This window comes from Etheostoma cragini, chromosome 16 (genome assembly GCF_013103735.1).
Source record: "Etheostoma cragini isolate CJK2018 chromosome 16, CSU_Ecrag_1.0, whole genome shotgun sequence".
NCBI lineage: Eukaryota > Metazoa > Chordata > Actinopteri > Perciformes > Percidae > Etheostoma > Etheostoma cragini.
This window is the reverse complement of record NC_048422.1, coordinates 20,188,061-20,206,056: the sequence shown is the minus strand read 5'-3', so window position 1 is coordinate 20,206,056 and position 17,996 is coordinate 20,188,061. Positions and strand designations below refer to the sequence as shown.

Below are 17,996 nucleotides of genomic sequence, written 5' to 3'. Positions count from 1 at the left end.
TGGTGAAGCAAGGTATTCAGATGCTTTACTTAAGTAAAAGTATCAATACCGCATTAGAAAATACTAAAAAGCACTGCATTTTAATAAAGTAACTTGTAAGTCCAAAGTACTCATTATGCAGCGCAGCCATTTGTGTATATAACTTATTCAATTTTACTACTTTGATAGTCATATTGCGTGTCTTTCTTAAAATAAGTGAAATCTGCCATCTGTCAAGAGATCGTTTTTTTTTTTTGAGAAATTTTTTCCACTTGTTTTAAGAGACTTAAAACTCAATAGCAAGCTTACTTGGTAAGTTGTTTTTTGCAGTGTTTCCTATATGCAAAGTGTTGATTTACAAATATAGTATAAAGTAGCAGAAAATGGAGCACCTCTAAATTGTACTCAAGTCCAGTATTAGTTACCTTCCACACTGACCACAATAGAAGTCACAGAGGAAGGAAGAGCAGGCACTTCAGTGCACAACCAGCTAAGAAAAAACTAGAATGGAGTTTTATTTATTCTTTTGCAAGGCATTCACGTTTACCTAGAATAGGTGAAGTCGAGAACATTACGTCATTAATAATAACCAGATACTATATGGGCGTCTATACCATGTGTGCATATTTACACACACATACAATAAGGGACCACACACATACAAGGCTCTGCAGGATGTCAGCTCCGTTTCTCATATCGATGTAAAGCTACCACCAATTACACTTTAATAGCTTTGGGGAAAATAAAAAACAAAAACACTTGAAGTCCTTTTTCCACCCAAACTCAGCATGAAAAGTGCTTTATTAAGGTTCAGAATACTTTGAATAGTTTATCTTACAGTATCTTTTTTTGTAAACAACTGCCATAAAAACAACCAGCAGGGTTGTTGCAGAGCCAGTTTGCCACAAGTTCAAGCTTATGACACAAAGCTTACAAATCACACATTTGTATTACAAAATAAGGAGGAAATGAACTGGAAATAAATGGATAACACACTCCCGTTAGCAAAATGTATATGGTATAGTTCATATTTTGGAAGATATCAATTTGGTTGAGTACTTTTATAACATTCAGACCACTTGCTGCAAATGTAAAATCTGCCCTTACAAATAAAAATGTTAATATGTTCAAACTAAGAAAACAAAAAGACCAATTAGTTTTTATAGCGAGCTATATTCTATACTGGTCTTGAACATGATTGAAATCCTGACCATCACATGTACTTAAAGCTGAAAGCCCAGCAGGTATCACTGAAACAACCCATGAACAGGAACGTACAGGCTTAGTACCAAAGGTATTGATAAATCCTTTCACAAGATGATCTCCTCAGAAGGTTTGTGCGCTCAAGCCAATCTAAATTCAACATTTAAATGGTCAAATAAATACATTTCCTTATGGGACACCGACTGTATGTAAGACAACATCCCACGTTAATGCAATAGAATATTATTGCCCAATAATAATGGGACAATAAGATGCAATTAGTAGTACACAAATATCCTGAATGCTGAAATACATTCTCAGATGGTGTTTGATGGGCAAAAACTGGCAAAATAAGTGATTTTGCAGTGTAAAGGCAGTGAGCAATGTAATATGTAAAACCTGGATGTAAACCTAAACAGTTCACTTGGTTCTATGCGGTTAGAAGTCATTGTCAGTACAGATTACACAACGTCGATTAAGCATACGCAAACTAGCCGAACAATCAAAGGTGCAACAACAACCACCAATCAAACTTAAGGCAAACACTTCTGAAATAATCTAAAATTCTTCTATGGAGGTTAAGTTCTAACTGAATCACAATTAAAACAATGTTATTCACTTTTTATACTGATACTAAAAAAAAACAGGGACAACCATTAAAGATTTAAGTATGCCAGTTCTGTTTGTAATTAGTGAATCTTCAAGTTATCAGAACAAGTAAAAATCAGACCAGTTCAAAGAAGCGCTCGAGATCTAAAATCATTTCACAATTCTTCACACGTTTTACCCCATTTCAACAGCAGCTACCTTATATCATTGGTAAAGTGAAATCAGTCAGTGGAGAACTGATTAAGCAGGTCAAAGTGAGATAATAATGGTCTTACTTTGGAAACTTCTCAAAAACACTCAGTCATGGCACAGCCGGAAGCTTGCACTTTGGAACATTAACGCAAAAATAAAATAAAAACAACAGTTGGACATCGTACAATATGACATCTTTTGACACATCTTAAATAGGTTCACTTGTGAGTTCTATTTCTAGGAGCAAAGAAATAACTGATGTATAAATAAATGGAAAGCAAAAAAACATGGAGAAGACACTTGTTGCTCAATGCTGCACGCAGGAACTTTCAAACCTTTTGGACCAAAAGAATGAATATATGAATGAATGAATGAATGAATGTACAAAGATACACCACAATGCACAACATTGATCTTTCCCATTTAGTCCATTAATTCAGTACAGATGGGTGCTATTGTTATTAAGTGCTGTATCTTGTAGTCCTGAACACCTTGCTTTCTGACATCATGAAGTATGTCATGGAGCAATCGGTTATTGGGTTGAAAAGCCAATATGAATATAAAGTTCAATTCACAGCAACAGAACTTAAGTCCATGGTTGACCGGTGTCAACTTCTCACCTCCACACACTCCAAAACTCACGGAGACCCCGCTCCTTTTGTCTTTAGGCAAGAGACTGGAATGCAGAAACGGGGGAGGGGGGGAAGAACACAAGAAGAAAGGAAGGATATGTGGTACTTTGAATTGTGAGTGTATGAGAGTGAGAGTGTGAGCATGTGAGTGAGTGAGTGTGAGTGTGTGTGTATGTGTGTGCAAGAGCATCCAAGGAGAACTAAAATAAACGAGATGTGAGATTTATAAAACAGAAAAAAAAAGAAATGCAGGGGAGTATCTGCTGAACAGAAGGCAGGTGGAGAAAAAAAAAAGGCCAAAAAGAAACAGTACAAAATGCAGATGATAAAAGACAATAAGAAAAAATAAAGCCAGGCTTTTTAAAGCCAGAGAGCAAAGTAAAGATGATGGTGGACAGAGCCATCCAAAAAGGCATGCATGAAGAAGAACACACATCTATACTGTTTTCGGTTTGCCGTCCGTCACTCCGCTCACGGCGTGCAACGCAGCGCTGCTGCTGCTGCTGCTGCTGCTGCTGCCACAGTGAGGGTCGGGACTGACTGTGCTGTGTGGTCAGGCCAGAGGCAGACTGGACCAGGTGTCAACTAGACAAGAGGTTTCATGACAAGACACCAATGTCATGTTGTTTCCTGGCCATGTGATGGGACAACTTTGGGAGATCTGGAGGAGGTATGGGTCTCAGACAGGGATATAGAGAGGGGGAAAAAAGAGGCGGGAGCATGGTAAATGTTTCAGTGCCGCGATGGCCCGTTACTCTGGGTTACGGAGTCAGAGATAGAATGGAAGGCAGAGTGCATCAAGTTGAAGGATTTGTCAGAGAGGGATGAAATATCATCTGATGTCATCCCCTTTGTGTCGATCTTTGGAAGGATCTTCAATCTGATGGTCCCTGCCGAGTCAAAAAAACAACACAACGTTACTGTCTGAAGTCTCACCAAACATCAAGTAGCCCTCTGCAGACAGATACAGAGGACTGCTGGCAACTGACAAAAAATAAATACAAATTGAGGACAATCAAGCTTAGTTACCCGATTTGAACTGCTTTTCTTTCCGTAGGTAGAAGTTGCTGTATGAGGAGAAAACGATGGGTATGATGGGGACCTGAAAAAGAAGAGAGGAAAGAAGAAAAGCTCAAATCAGACTGTCCCAAAAAACCAGCATCACATCTTCATTTTCATGTTAAAGCTGTAGTGCCTAGTTTCTGTCGCCCCCATGAGGAGTTCTAAGTAATGACAAGAATACTGTCGGCGCGTCCACATGATAGAAACCTCCTGTGATCACGCATGGCTTACATGCAGACAAAGCCGCGGTAGCACTGCTGGGTCTTTCTTGTATTCACCTACAGGTGCTCTTTGGATATAACGCGCGCACTCTCTTTATTTACATTTGTAAAAATGCATGTTTCCTTTAAAAATAACCCACAGCACTTCTACGTATGTCTCGTATAAAACTTGAAATGCTTTTATTTATTGACTGCAGAAAATGACCCTGATGAGGACATGTGGGTCCAACGAGTTGGTCCTTTTACATCTCATGTTGTCCTCGGATCCCGTTTTCCTATGTCAATGTTCTTTTTAACTACCCAGTCGTAATTACCTAAAATAACATTGTTGATTCAACACAATGCTCTTTGGCACGTACAGGTCTCTACTTTCATTAATTTTGGGGCGTCCTGTTCAATTTTATAGCATTTGAAAAAAAGATTGAAGTGGTTTCAAAATACTATTGAGTCAAATTTGACATATTCCAGTCTGTGATTATAGCAAACATTCTTTTAATTTTAGCCAAAATAATTCCTAAATTCCTGCTTTTCTAACTCAAATATTAGGTATAATTTCCTATAAATGAGGTTTATTGAACATAAATTCCAAAAATAACTGTAAAACTAAAGTTAATTAGTTTTGAAATGTAGTGTTGGAAACGTCAAAAAATGTAACAAACATTGAAAAAAGCATCAAAATTGTTGAAAAAAGGGACAAAAAAATAAAATCAGAAAAAGTGAAAAACATTGACCAAAAGCGTCAACAAAAGTGCTAATTTTCAATTGTGACGGAAGACAACACAAGGGTTAAGTTTTTCACAAGACCTACAGAATGCCTTGGATTATTTTGAATGAGACATGCATTTTTCCAAATTTTTGGAATTCAGAGCAGTTTCTAATCAGCATTGAGCCTTCCTAATCTTTACTTTGGAACCTTTTCTTTCCTTAAGCCAAGGCCAAAAGATGACAAACAAAGACAGAAATACTTGACTTAACCAACCTCCCACACGCACATGCACACACACACACGCACACACGCACACGCACACGCGGAGTTGCATCTATTGAGGCCCCGAGTGGCCCCTTCTACGAGACTGGCTGAGCCAAAAGTGGCTCCCCCTGGGGGCTGTCCTGCTTCTACTTAATCTGGCCGGCTGGGTACAAATGAAAAAAATGTTACGCTATAACTCAACAGAAGCAAAAACAGAGATAGAAACAGTCCATGTCCACACACGTAAAGTCTCAAGTGTGAAGCAAAGTCAGCAGGGGAAAACACACATTGTATTCTCCAGACCCCAAATGAAGTTATTCCACCACCTCACGCCAACACTCACAACAATTCTAAATCGAGTAACATGCAAACACTATTTGTCTAACCTAAGTACGTATGAGCAGACTCTGAGGTGTAGAGACAAAAGAAAACAACTGAAAATGTGTTTGCAAATAAGGAGCAGCAGGGCTTTATTTGTGAAGCCTTAGTGCATATCTCAACCAAATTGATATTAATCTTTAGCAGCACAGGAACACTCACAAACACACAAAATCTTTGCCTGAAGCGAACCGCTGTGCCGTTCAACAATGCTTTTTTAATTCATCCCACCTGTCGGACCCCCGAGTGTGTGCTACAAAGCATCAACTCAAGAACATAGACCTCCCACCTACATGCATGAAGAGATAGAGCTCATAAATCACACACAGCTCAGCTGCCAATTACTCTGGAGTCATTCTGTGAGAGTTCCATCACGCACAACCAAGGACAATTTCAGAGAAGACTGAATCAGCAATGTCACAAGGAAAGTGCTCAGACACATCCAACTATTGTGACCGTTTCAAAGCATTCCTTGCATAATTGTATATTGGATATGGTTAAATCATAAATGTTGTCTTGTGCCATATAAGGTTTCTAGCTCCCCCATGTGTCTAGAATCCGGACTTGGGTTACCCCACTCACTTTTAGGAGACAAACATTAGCAGACGTCTCCTGTAAGACAGCCAGTATCATCACAGCTCTTTTGGCCAGCACAGTTAAGTGAATGAACGGGACGAGGGTGTACATTACAGTACATGAAAAACACACACACACACACACAAACACACACACACAGACACAGACCACTTGAGCATTACACATTTGAAAATTATCCCTTTTAAAGTCTATTTAGAAGATATAAAAACATTTGGGATTTATCTACGGACATTTAAAATATTTAATCACGAGTAATGGCATGATTGTCCGTCGGACAATCATGTCCGTCGGACAATCATGTCCGTCGGACAATCATGCCATTACTCGTGATTAAATATTTTAAAGTTTAATTAGTACTAAAACATGCTTTAATGTTAAAAAAAATCCTTTATTTTCCCTCATACTGCACATGGCTGAAGCACATGTATTCACACTCTGTATGAGACCCTCTGTTTGAGACGCTCTGTACATAGCCCAGTCTGCTCTGATTGGTCTAAAGTCCGCATCTCACTCCTGTTGTTGTTGCAGTACAGTCGGTATATGGCTTCAACAGAGTACAAAGCAAGACTTTGGTTTCTAAGCCTCTATTGGGGTTTTTTGTGGTACAAATACGTTTCAGCAGCAGTGTGACTCGAAATTGGGGAGAAATTAACAACATTGGCAGCCCAGATTACAGACTTCCCCAGCATTAGCATGTGGCTACTATAAGTTAGATAGCAATGCACAGTAATAGTTAGTATACAGCAGAACTTTTTTACCGTCAAAAATAAAAGGAAGATAAAGGCTTCGGAACAAAATTTCATTACCGGACAAGTTTTCATGGTGATTTGACCTGAATTTAGGGGTGTTAAAATTAATCATTGCATCACAATGTGGAACTGGACGATATTGCATCTCTATAATAACATACCATAATCAATTATTGCCTACTGATGTTGCTTGCTGATTTTCTGGTTACTGCTTTTTTGTGTTCCGACACCACTACATTCAGGAAGTGTCATTTCTAAGAGCACATACAATAGAAAGGGAAGTGTGTGTATGTATATATATATATATATATATCTGACTGCTTGAATTTCTTGATGAAAACCATGTGTGGCATATTATAATATTATTGAGAAGGTGACGCATCATGATATCAAATCGATTCAAATTGTTGACAGGATAATCGTAATCAAATCCTTACACCAGTGAAGATTCACACCCCTACCCGAAATTGGGGAGAAATTACAACATTGGGAGCCAAGATTACATCTTTCACTGCCATCAGCATGTTAGCATGCAACAATATAAACACCACGGTAGCTTAAAACAAAAAAACACTCCAGTCCTGGAGCAGATCACCAATCATAGAAGGCCAGAGAAAGCCGACTCTGTGTTACATGACACCAAACAAGAGCGTTCAGAACAATGGGAAATCTGGATGTTTTAACTCACTGGGATTTCTCTGAAATATATATACCTTGTGAAGCTCCGGTCACGTTTAACATGAAACTCGGACATTATAACAATACAGATAGGACAGAGAAGTAAATTCCCAATGGAGATAAGAGGAAGTAAACTCACTTGTGCCTGCACCGCCAGGTGAAAAGCACCTTTCTTGAAAGGCAGCAGCCCACCCCTCTGGTTTCGTGTTCCCTCTGGGAATACCCACAGACGAATCTGTGGATGTCAAAAGTCAAAGGGTGGGAAAGAAAAACAGCCATTAATTAATAATTATCCTATGTCATCTCTCACTGAGTCAAAAACCAGAAGCCTGTGACAAAGTAAGTGTAGAAAAAGAAACAAAGAGTAAAATGAATGACATACAAGCATGACGTACTAGTTCTTCGGGGATTTGAGCACTCTAAACCATTGTGGCCTTCACTATCTCCTGCTATATATCACCGATAAAAGTGCACCCCGTGTTGACAAGAGTCACATTACCTGGTCGTCCAACATGGTTTTGGCAGCGTCAGTCATGACATTTTTGGCGTCGTTGGTCTTCTTGCGGTTGATAAAGACAATGCCACCCAGCCAGCAAACGAGACCTACAGTGCCGGCGTAGATCAACTCCTTCTTGGCAATCATGGTGCAGCGGTCCGGTAAGATCTCCATCAGGCCTGAGAAACAGATGAAACATGTAATACAGTATTTCAACATCATGTCATGAATTAGAACCATGTCAAATACTCTTATAACAAAAATGTGTTCAATCACATTATAGACAGGTATAATATACAGTATGTCAATATACACACACATAAGTATTTACTTAAAATAGAAAGATAAAAGAGAAGCAAATCTGTAGTTTTGTTGTATGAGCAGTAGAAATCTTTCCAATATTTGAGAAAAAAAAGACACTTTCATAGAGGACGTTGGCTAATCGTTCATTATGTAGCCACAATCCTAATAGATTGTTTGCTTCACCATTGACCAGTTTTTAATAAATTTAAAAGCATTTTCCACTGAAAATGTAAAGAAGAAAAGAATTGTATGGTAAAACTGAGACCTTGAAGTATGGGGTCTCTAATGGGGTCTCTAATGTTTTCCATTATGATAAAAAGTCCCTGGTACTTGCAAAAATACTTTTTTAGCACTACCTCAGTCGAGGTTCCAAGCGTGCTGAGGGGATACCAAAAGGTGACGTGAAAACCTGCAGAGTACTGATTGGTCTGCGAGAATCATCACTAATCACTGCGTCATCATTGTTAGCAACAGACGGGGGGTGTCCTGAACAAACCCGCCATTTTTTTAATAGTTTAGCTAGCAGTGTTGTTTTTTTGCTGCCTCCGGCTTCTTTTGAAACAAAATGTGTCTTCTGGCTGCGAAAAGAGCCACATGCCGAGATTCAAAAACACACCTTCAACGTTCTGTGTGTGTGTGTGTGTGTGTCACATTAGGTCACGCGGGTTTCCTGCAGTGGCGCTACGACGACCAGCCACACTCGCCTCACGCATGAGTCGGTACTAAATCTGCAATGGAAAACGGAGGATGGGGAAGCCGAGTCGAGCAGTGGGTACGCGCCATTTGTGTTAAAAGAATAGACAAATACACATACAATATATTTCCTCTATGACCGAAACCTGGATTTCATTAAGTGTAAAGTCTGCTGATGTCATCCATGTAATGTTGGAAAATAAATCTCACTTTACAGATTTTAGTTGTCTCCAAGAAGAGCGTTTACAATATTATAAAGGGCATGTTTGATTAACCTTGGTGTAAAGGCAGCTTTATCTCAAGAAGATAAGAGCAGTGCCATGTCATGGCATGTCAGCTTTATTCATATAGCACACTTCATAAAATGTAAGCTCAATGTGCTTCACACAAAACAATGATGAACTAAATAAAATAAGAGATGAGAAATTATTTCAATAAATCTAGAAAAATTCTCTGCCCACCCACGGACATACCCAATGAGAAAAAGAGGGAGGGATAGAGGTAAAGAGACAGACAAAGATATTGAGGCAAGCTAGCCAATGGCCTGAGAGAACAGGTAGGTCTTCAGCTTGCCATTTAAAGACAACACAGTCGTGGTCAAGGCTTTAAATCGACACTCGCCAACCTGCCGTATGCCGGTGAAATTAACATTGGCTGTTATAACATTGTAAAGTTACAAGCCGATTGGGCCGATGATGAATTAAGCGAAGCGTCGGTTTAAATCGTCAGGCTGCAGAAACGACCTGACAATTCAGTGTTTACAGATGGATCTGTTGTACGCCAAGATATTTGGGTGGTTTGGTGTGTGTTTGGCTTGGAAACAAACGGAACTGTGTGAAACAAACCGGAGGAGCTGACATTATAAAAAAAGGGAGAAAAAAAAAAAAAACTGAGAACACTTTGTTTTTAAAGAAACATGGATGCTTAATGTATTCAGCGCCACTTATCGGTTTCATTTCCCCTGGAAAACAACTGACTAGTGGAAATTGATTGGCTGGTTACTTTAAAGATCTACTAGCCGTGTTGGCTGGTGATTAAACAAGTTCATGTAAAGCCCTGGTTGTAGTTCTTCTTATATCATCAAGAGAGTGGGTCCATAATGACCAGATGTATTACTGAGCATGAGTACAGTTGGGAGACCACTCTCTGATGATGTAAGACTTCGGATGTAAGAGCAGGTCAGAGATTTATTAAATGGCCATTAAATAAGTGAGCAATATTTTGAAATCAATTCTGTATTTTATGGAAGCCAGTGACATACAGGAGTAATGTTTGTTTGTCCCAGGGAATACTCTGGATGCATCATTTTGAATCAGCTGGAGCCGACCCACAGCTTTGAGTGTATAAACTGAGTGAAAAACACATATTTTCAGCGTCTGTGTTAAACACAAAAAAAATAAAAATAAAAATAGGAAGTCCAAAGTGTGTGAAATAAAAAGGATGACAAACAGCAGAGCAAGTAGATCCTTTGGTGAGGTGAGAAAAACAGAAGCAAATTAACACATGAAAGAATGCTGGAAAGTGAGCAGTGGATGTCTCATGCCATCCGATCTAGGATGAGCGGCTATTAATGGCTGGGTGTAGCGGTTGGCATGGCAACTTGGACGCCAAATCAGACTCCTGCTGAGTTTTCTCAGCACTAATTAAATGCCTAGTTCTCCCCTGCTGTCACCACCCCGGCCCCGAGTCTGCCCTCATCACTCACCGGCACTGAAAAACACTCTCCCAGGCACTGATGGAGAGAAACCATACCTCTGCTAAAGAAGTGTCCTCAAGAAGAATGAGGCAATGATAAAAGACATGACCACACATGCCCATGCAAAATCACAGGCAAACCGAATCAGGAGGTCAAATTGAAACAAGAATCAAAATCCTTCGACAACGTGCTCTTACTCAGTCGACGCCAATTTGAAATGGTATACAGACAATTTAAACCAGCTTTCATCTCAGAGTGGGAGATATGAGGCCAGCAAAGATGGTATAATCCTACATTTGTGAACCAGGTTTTAGCAGAACTATTGCCTAACCTACACACAATTTGGAAATGATGTCTTCAGATGTCCTGATTGTTACTCCTGAGTCCGTTGTTGAACGGTGTGGTGGTCGATCCAAACCAGATTGTGATTATGTGATTAACGGCCAATGTACGGAATACAGGTAACAGTACCCGGCCGTGTCGCATTCCTGCTCCACCGCCGCTGTCAGAGACAATCTTGCCTTCTGTAATCTCAAACTGTGTTTTAATGCAGCCAAGTTCACAAGTTCTCGTGTACATAGTTTTTCTTTTCTGTTGTCAGACAACGGAACAAGTATGAAACTGAATTGCCGCATAAATACCGTGTTGACAAGCAGTCATTCCCAAGCTGCTGAGTTGCAGATAATATCATGATGTTATGATCATGAGATCATCAGATAAAATCATAAAAAAAGAACCAGGGAGATTGGCTACATTGACATTTAAAATGTTTGATGACGAAGAAATTCTGAGGCAATGAAAAGGTTTTCATATTAATTCCAGCCCAAAAAAACCTCAGCTACCACATTCAAAAAGAACTGCAAACATGTATTGGGCTTGCAAAAACAACACACAAAATGTTGTCCAAAAAAAAAACAAAAAAAAAAACATAACTGAGCAACTGCTGAACAACAGACGCTCTGCTTCTGAAACGATTCCTTGTTGGCTGTGTGGCAGTTGACACTTCCACACTACTAAGCCGACTAGGCCGGAGTACACACGGGACTCGACACAGCCAGATGCTGTGTACATTTATGAGCAGAGAACAAACAGAAGGTTGAACTGCCTCATGGGACTGTTTTCTGTGTCACTTTGTCAGTGAGCTCATCCAGGTCAGCAGCCGGCGCTCTCAAAGCAGGCACGTCGTTATCGGCTGAGGATCAAGATTCTTCCCTTCCAATTCAACTGTGATCCAGTATGAACATCAAACAAACTCATTAGGAGGTTTAACTTTTCAAATGGCTACCTTTTTGAGATGGATTGTACAGAGCCCTGGATTTTTTTCCAGGAGACTGCTATTCCGTTACTTCCCAGTACATTTTGTGTTTTCTTGCAAAAGTTTTATTCTTCCATTCCTTCTGAGCCATGTGTCTGTTTCCACTCAGTTGCCCAGTGCAAAGAATCAGCTCGATGCATTTTACTTTGAGGTGGGAATTATGCTGATATACTCCTCAATCGGCACATTCATGTCTCATAGAGGCTATCATCAATCGCCCATTTTTTTTAAGTATAAAAAAAAAAGGATGTCAGAGGATGTCAGAGGATTGCATGATGTGGCGATGAATAAACACCGAATAATCAGAGAATCTACAGCTCCCTAGTGTTACAAAGAGAGAATGTTAGTTAAGGGACAAAAATGTGAAAATACAGCCTGCACTGTGGTTACAATCAACTACCCCTTCAGCTGCCTAGAAGTTCATTTTCTTCCTGTAATGGTCTATATTCCTGTAGGCCACTTCGTGGGAAAAAGCTCACAAAGGCACTCCAGCCTGAGATTTCACTCCTGGTTGACTTAGAATTTGAGTGAAAACATAGAAAAGGAACAAATCTGTTTTGGAAATCTTACGCCAGAAACCCAGTTTGTAATACTACAATTATATAAATATTGCAATACTGAAACAATCTGAGATATGATAAGCGCTTTTAAGTTGTAATATGTAATCGTAGATTTTCATTTAAATAAATGTCTAAATAAGGTAACACACTGATGATTTGTGTTTGTGTGGGATTAATAAAGGATACATTATAATTGTTATTAAGCCTACTTCCACCGATATAGTTATATATTTGCAGTATTACAAAACTCGTTATCTGGCACGACATCTCCTGGACAAAAAAAAAAGAAATTCTGTGTGCTATGCAAGTTTTTTGCAAGCTGAAGAGCGGGAAAATGACATCTGTCGTCTTCTGTTGTTTTCAGAGTGAAATCAATGTGAAAATTAAAGCTGCAAGCAGCGATGAACGGGCCCTCGCTTGTCCCAGCACGTCGGGGGTACTGGCGGGATTCACTTCAAATGTTGCAAATAGCCTCAGGGCAGCACGGGGAACAGCTATGCCAAGTTTCCTCTGATTTAGAATCAAGATATGCAACACTTCCTGTTTTGACTGCCACGTACAAGAAGTCTATTCTCTATAAATTTTGCATTTTTTTTTTTATCATAAAAATTCAATTTAATCATCAAAAACTGTCATGAGGGTCCACCATGTCTATATGAAAATGTTTGTGCATATTGGATTTAAATATTGATTCTCATACATAAAAGGTAGTAGAGCACACACCCAAAACATCCAGGGAGCTCTGGTGGTTGGAGATGATGACGTAGGGTCCCTCTGTCTGCAGATGCTCCCAACCGCTCACATCAAATCGAAGGCCCAGGAAATACTTCACATGACGAACCAAGCCGCGGATTACCCTGGGCAGAAAAGAGGTTAATTAAAGGGCTGAGTAAGTGTGGCAGTAGATTACTGTTCACAGTCCTGTGAGTGCAGCAGGCTACATGTTATCAACCAGAACCCTATGTCTAAAAGGTAAAAGTGGCATGTATAGAGCCTGTTAAATACTATTGTATTATAGTAAATCCTAAGAATGCCAGCTCAAACTTTGAAAATTGGATCGAAACAGGACAATCCTAAATGTCTTAAAAATACATCTAGTAGCTATACCTTACTCCTGCAGTCAGAACAATGCTCCAATAAGCTTTGAGAAAGAATAGCCTTGGCACAATGAGTGACACGCTCAAAACACAGTAATTTAATTAAAAATGCTCATTTATGCTTTTCACTTTGTAAAGACACCTCATAATGCTTGCCTAGCTGCTAGCATGGCACACTCAAACTCTGCTTCTGACTGGCGAGTAGTCCTTACCTAACAACTGTGCATGGACAATATATTTCTTTGAAAATTAAACCATGTAAACCTATTCTGATATAACCTCTTAATGCTACTTTAACGTCAATATCAAGTTACTCAATGAAGCTGCAAGAACTGTGTTTAGGTCAAATATTCCTAAACCTGATTACTTAAAAAAATGACTCATTATCTTTAGGGACTTATAATACTAGACCTTTGTAGAGACAGAAGATAACAGTTCAGAACTCGGTTGTGACTACAAACAGGCTCCAGGGTGAGACGCGTGTCCCAATCTGGTCAGGCAAGTTTTACATACTTTTACTTCCATTAAAATGAGATCTTCTCACCAAATTCTGAAATCGAAGACGCAAAAAGACGCAACAAATGTTTGCAATTTGAAAATGTTAAGACTGGCAGGACACGCTCAACGTTGAAGTTACTAAGAACTCAAGCAATAATCCAGAAAGCTGAGAGCAGAGCATAAACGGCTTAACTGTCCACTGGACAGAAATGATTTAAGCACCCATAGCCCATGAAACGTTGCCTTATATTCTCCTTAAGCAGCAGCAAAATACAGATTCCATGACTGTGACTTCCTTGACTTCCTTAAAAACGCATTATGTGAGAGTACGGATGCTCAAAAGGCACAGTTCAGATGTGGGATCTCTTTAATATGAGAAAGCGCAACAAAAAGACAACTGAAATGTAGTAATCCTAAAATAAAAAAAGCTTGTTCCATGTCATACCCCTCTTTCGGACCATGTTTTCTGTCTGTCTATATCTCTACATCTACTGTCAAACAAAAGCCAAAGATAGAAATGAACTGAGCAAGTTTAAAATTGATAAAATACTGAAAACAAAACATGTATTAATAAAAAACAAAAACAATCATAGAAATACCATGATCATTATACCATGATCATACAGCCACAACTCATCGTTCAAATCTGCACCTGCTTTTTAGAAGGAAGAATTTCCCTACGAGAAATTGGAACTGCAAACTTTGGATAACAAGCTGGGTATTTTTTTTCTGCACAGCACATCAAACCTTGCTTCTGTTCCACCACCAAGTTATGGTAGATGACCTTCCCTCGTAGGTAAAACAGCAGCGTCGTTTTCTGTCTTACGTTCTTCAAACAAATAAATCCTAACCCCTCTCAAACTTCTCCCTCCTTTTATTGTCCAAATATGCACTCATTTATAAAAAAAAAAAAGCATTCTACCAATCTCCAGCTTTAGCACACAATGCATGTCCAATCATCATTTCCAATATTCTGTCCCAAATAAAAGGGGACATGAAAGGCAACAAATCCCTCCGCGATTAAAATAAAACCTTATATTTTAGTCCGTTTTGATTTTGCTGAAACAATGAAGGTGAAGCATTAGGGATGTACTGATTACTAATGACTTGATAAGCATATTCCAATGGTAAATTATTAGGGGCTTTTTTCCCTTTTAGTTTAATGTGACAGTGGATGGGCAGGTAAAGTGGGATTTGAACCCGGCCGCTGCAAAGGCATCAGCCTAAATATTGCGCGCGCTCATACTGTGCGAGTTAGAGGTCGCCAAACCAATGGGACATTTTATGTAATATTACAGAAAATTAAAAAACCTAAATCATTAATTTCACAGATCTAATAATACAAATAGTAAAAGTGTCTGAATCAGCATTGCCCACTATAATACAGTAAAGAAGGGAAGTAAAAGTTGAACCAGGAGGAATGCTTTCTGATGCCCAATCAGTTGTGTGCTGGTTTGAGTTGTAGGTCCGTAATGACGGCAGAGAAACATGCGAACGAAGCCATTCGTCAAATATTCAGAATCCAGAATCTTTGCTGAGTTTTTGTTGATGGCCAGGATGTTGTGGCCCTCCTCCCCACGGGGTTCGGGAAAAGTTTGATTTTCCAGCTCGTTCCGTTAGTGGCTCAGGAGCTGGCTAAGTCAAAGCGAGGCTAAGCCGACGTTACGACTAAACAATGGTGGTTTGGTTATGGCAGATCCAGAGTGGCTCTCGGCAGGTCCAATGGTTTTAAACCTCAGAGTACTCTTCAAGGAAGTTAACACTTCTCAACAGAGAGTGGCCAGACAAATGAATTGTATGAGACTATGGTAGGACCAGGCTAATATTAAATAGCCACTCCTCTTTAAATTATTTTCTTATTATCTTTTGTATGATATAGTGTACATTGTATTATGATTATTTTACCAACTCTTGCCAAGCTTGTTTTTTTTCACTGTTTGTAAAATGGGCCAAGTTATAATGAACCAGCATAGAACAGTGTCCCTTCTATTTGTGGTAATCAAATCAATGAGATATGAATTACTATCCTTGTTCAAAAAAGGTCAAGCTCACAATGTCAATGGAAGACACAAGAAAGCTCATGAATCTATTATTTGCGCTCATTGTGTACGGTAGTAAAATAGCTAACCTTTCAACCAGAATACAGTCGTAAACGTTATCTTTCAACACAGCAGTACTGAGATAGCACACTCAGTCTAGTGCAAAAGCCATTGGTTATGCAATGACTCAGCCAGTGTTGCAGCAATTGTTCAGGGGGAATAAAACGGCTTCAGATAGATTCTCTTTATGGCCAATCCTCTAAGCTTTTCCTCTGGTTCATTTTATTATCAGTCTTTAAATACATATCTCTTACAGAGCATAATGACATTTGGGTGATGTGCTATGCGCATAGATTCAATATAACCTGACTAACACATTATACCAACAAAGATACTGTACCAGCCTCAAAGCTAATTGTGGGACAAGGGTCATAGATTTGTTCAGAACATGGACATAGTCATATGATACCAATGACATAGCAGATGATTAATTCAATCAAAAAAGGCAGGTACTGATAAAATGACTGCTTAGTCAAACAGACCGCAAAACTGGTAGTCTTCCACGGACGTTAAAAGCTGTTACATAGTATGAAACCTGAGCTCAAGATTACAAAACTGAACCTCTGTTCTTTATCGGTTGACATAAGATCCTACCTGATGATTAACATGGGCGCTGTGGCCAAAAGTAGACATTCACATACTGTGACAGGTCAAACTGTCTCTGTAGAATGCACAGACACAAACAATAAATTAAAAACCAACAAGAGTGTTTCAGGAAATGCAAGCACAACATTAACAGTGACTTGAGTTCCATGGATGCCATTTACTGACTGTACATGCAGAGGCCTGTTCTGGCCTACCACTGTTTACTGTGTTACATTCAAGTCCTCAGAGTCAGCTGTGAATCAAGTAGTCAAACCCAGAATGCAGGCCTTTGTTTACCCGCCTGATAGCAAAATCTCTGTGACAGACTACTCTGTCCTTCATGACAGCACTTTTTCTGCCAGAGCTGGCTAGTGTCTAAAATGTGCATCAAACAAACTATATTCATTCCCTGTGCAAGGTCTGACCTCAATTCAGTCACTTTGTCACAGTCAACAGGTCTAGATAACGTTTGACCTGACAGAATGGACTCACTGGCGCGACATGACACCACCACCACAGCTAACATGACAGCAAAACGTTTATTCCTAGAGCAGAGATGCAGTAAGGTCTGCTGTTATAAATGACAGGGCTGCTGTCAGCAGATCCAGGCCAAGTGAGGTTGCATTGTGGATGGGCCTCATAACTATGCAGAAACCCAACTCTAATGAGGGTGAAACTTGCCATCTGGCATCTGTCTCTTCAAAGTAATTACTTGCATGCAGTCACTTGTATCCAGCAATCTATCCTCGCCATCTAGTAGGTTTAACCACAACAACAAACATGAAGGCATATTACATTTCAATCCGTATCTACGGGTATCAGTTGACCTGATCGGTGTGTGTGTGTGTGTGTGTGTGTGAGTGTGTGTGAGTGTGTGTGTGTGTGTGTGTGTGTGTGTGTTTGTGTGTGTATATATGTATATATGTGTGGGTGTGTGTGTGTGTGTGTGTCTCGGGTATAAAATAACATATCTCCTCCAGTGGTAATGTTAAGGGGTCACTCCTAAAGAGTCCTACAGTAGAGCCGAGATCGAAATGTGGCTGATGGAATGGCACTAGTGGAACGCTGTATAGTATAAACCAATCCCTAAGGCATATGCTGCTCAGTACGGTGACATTAGCCAAACCCCTCGCGGCTTATGTCGCTCACTAAATCAACATGTGTCAATCGTTAGAGTTGTACGCCGCTAGCGTTCCACCTACAAATACCTTTACCTAACTGCAGGTCGAAGTGGTAGGCCACTGTTAGTAACAAAGACTAAAGTTATTTAATTAATCAAAGTTAATCTGTTTTAGAGCTAGCCTATGGCTATATACACTCACCGGCCACTTTATTAGGTACCCCATGCTAGTAACGGGTTGGACCCCCTTTTGCCTTCAGAACT

At 39.6% G+C, this 17,996-nt stretch overlaps 1 protein-coding gene across 1 annotated transcript in view; it reads right to left on the bottom strand.

The window, feature by feature from the left end:
* Nucleotides 1-470: 470 nt before the first annotated feature.
* agpat2 (1-acylglycerol-3-phosphate O-acyltransferase 2 (lysophosphatidic acid acyltransferase, beta)) overlaps nucleotides 471-17,996 on the bottom strand; it is a 19,000-nt gene continuing 1,474 nt past the window's right edge. The window contains exons 2-6 of the mRNA XM_034896324.1: nucleotides 13,057-13,190; nucleotides 7,770-7,945; nucleotides 7,410-7,505; nucleotides 3,645-3,717; nucleotides 471-3,505 (exon numbers count right to left, since the gene is read on the bottom strand). Of these exons, the coding sequence (XP_034752215.1) occupies nucleotides 3,348-3,505; nucleotides 3,645-3,717; nucleotides 7,410-7,505; nucleotides 7,770-7,945; nucleotides 13,057-13,190 (637 nt within the window). The 3' untranslated portion in view covers nucleotides 471-3,347. The remainder of the gene's footprint in view (nucleotides 3,506-3,644; nucleotides 3,718-7,409; nucleotides 7,506-7,769; nucleotides 7,946-13,056; nucleotides 13,191-17,996) is intronic.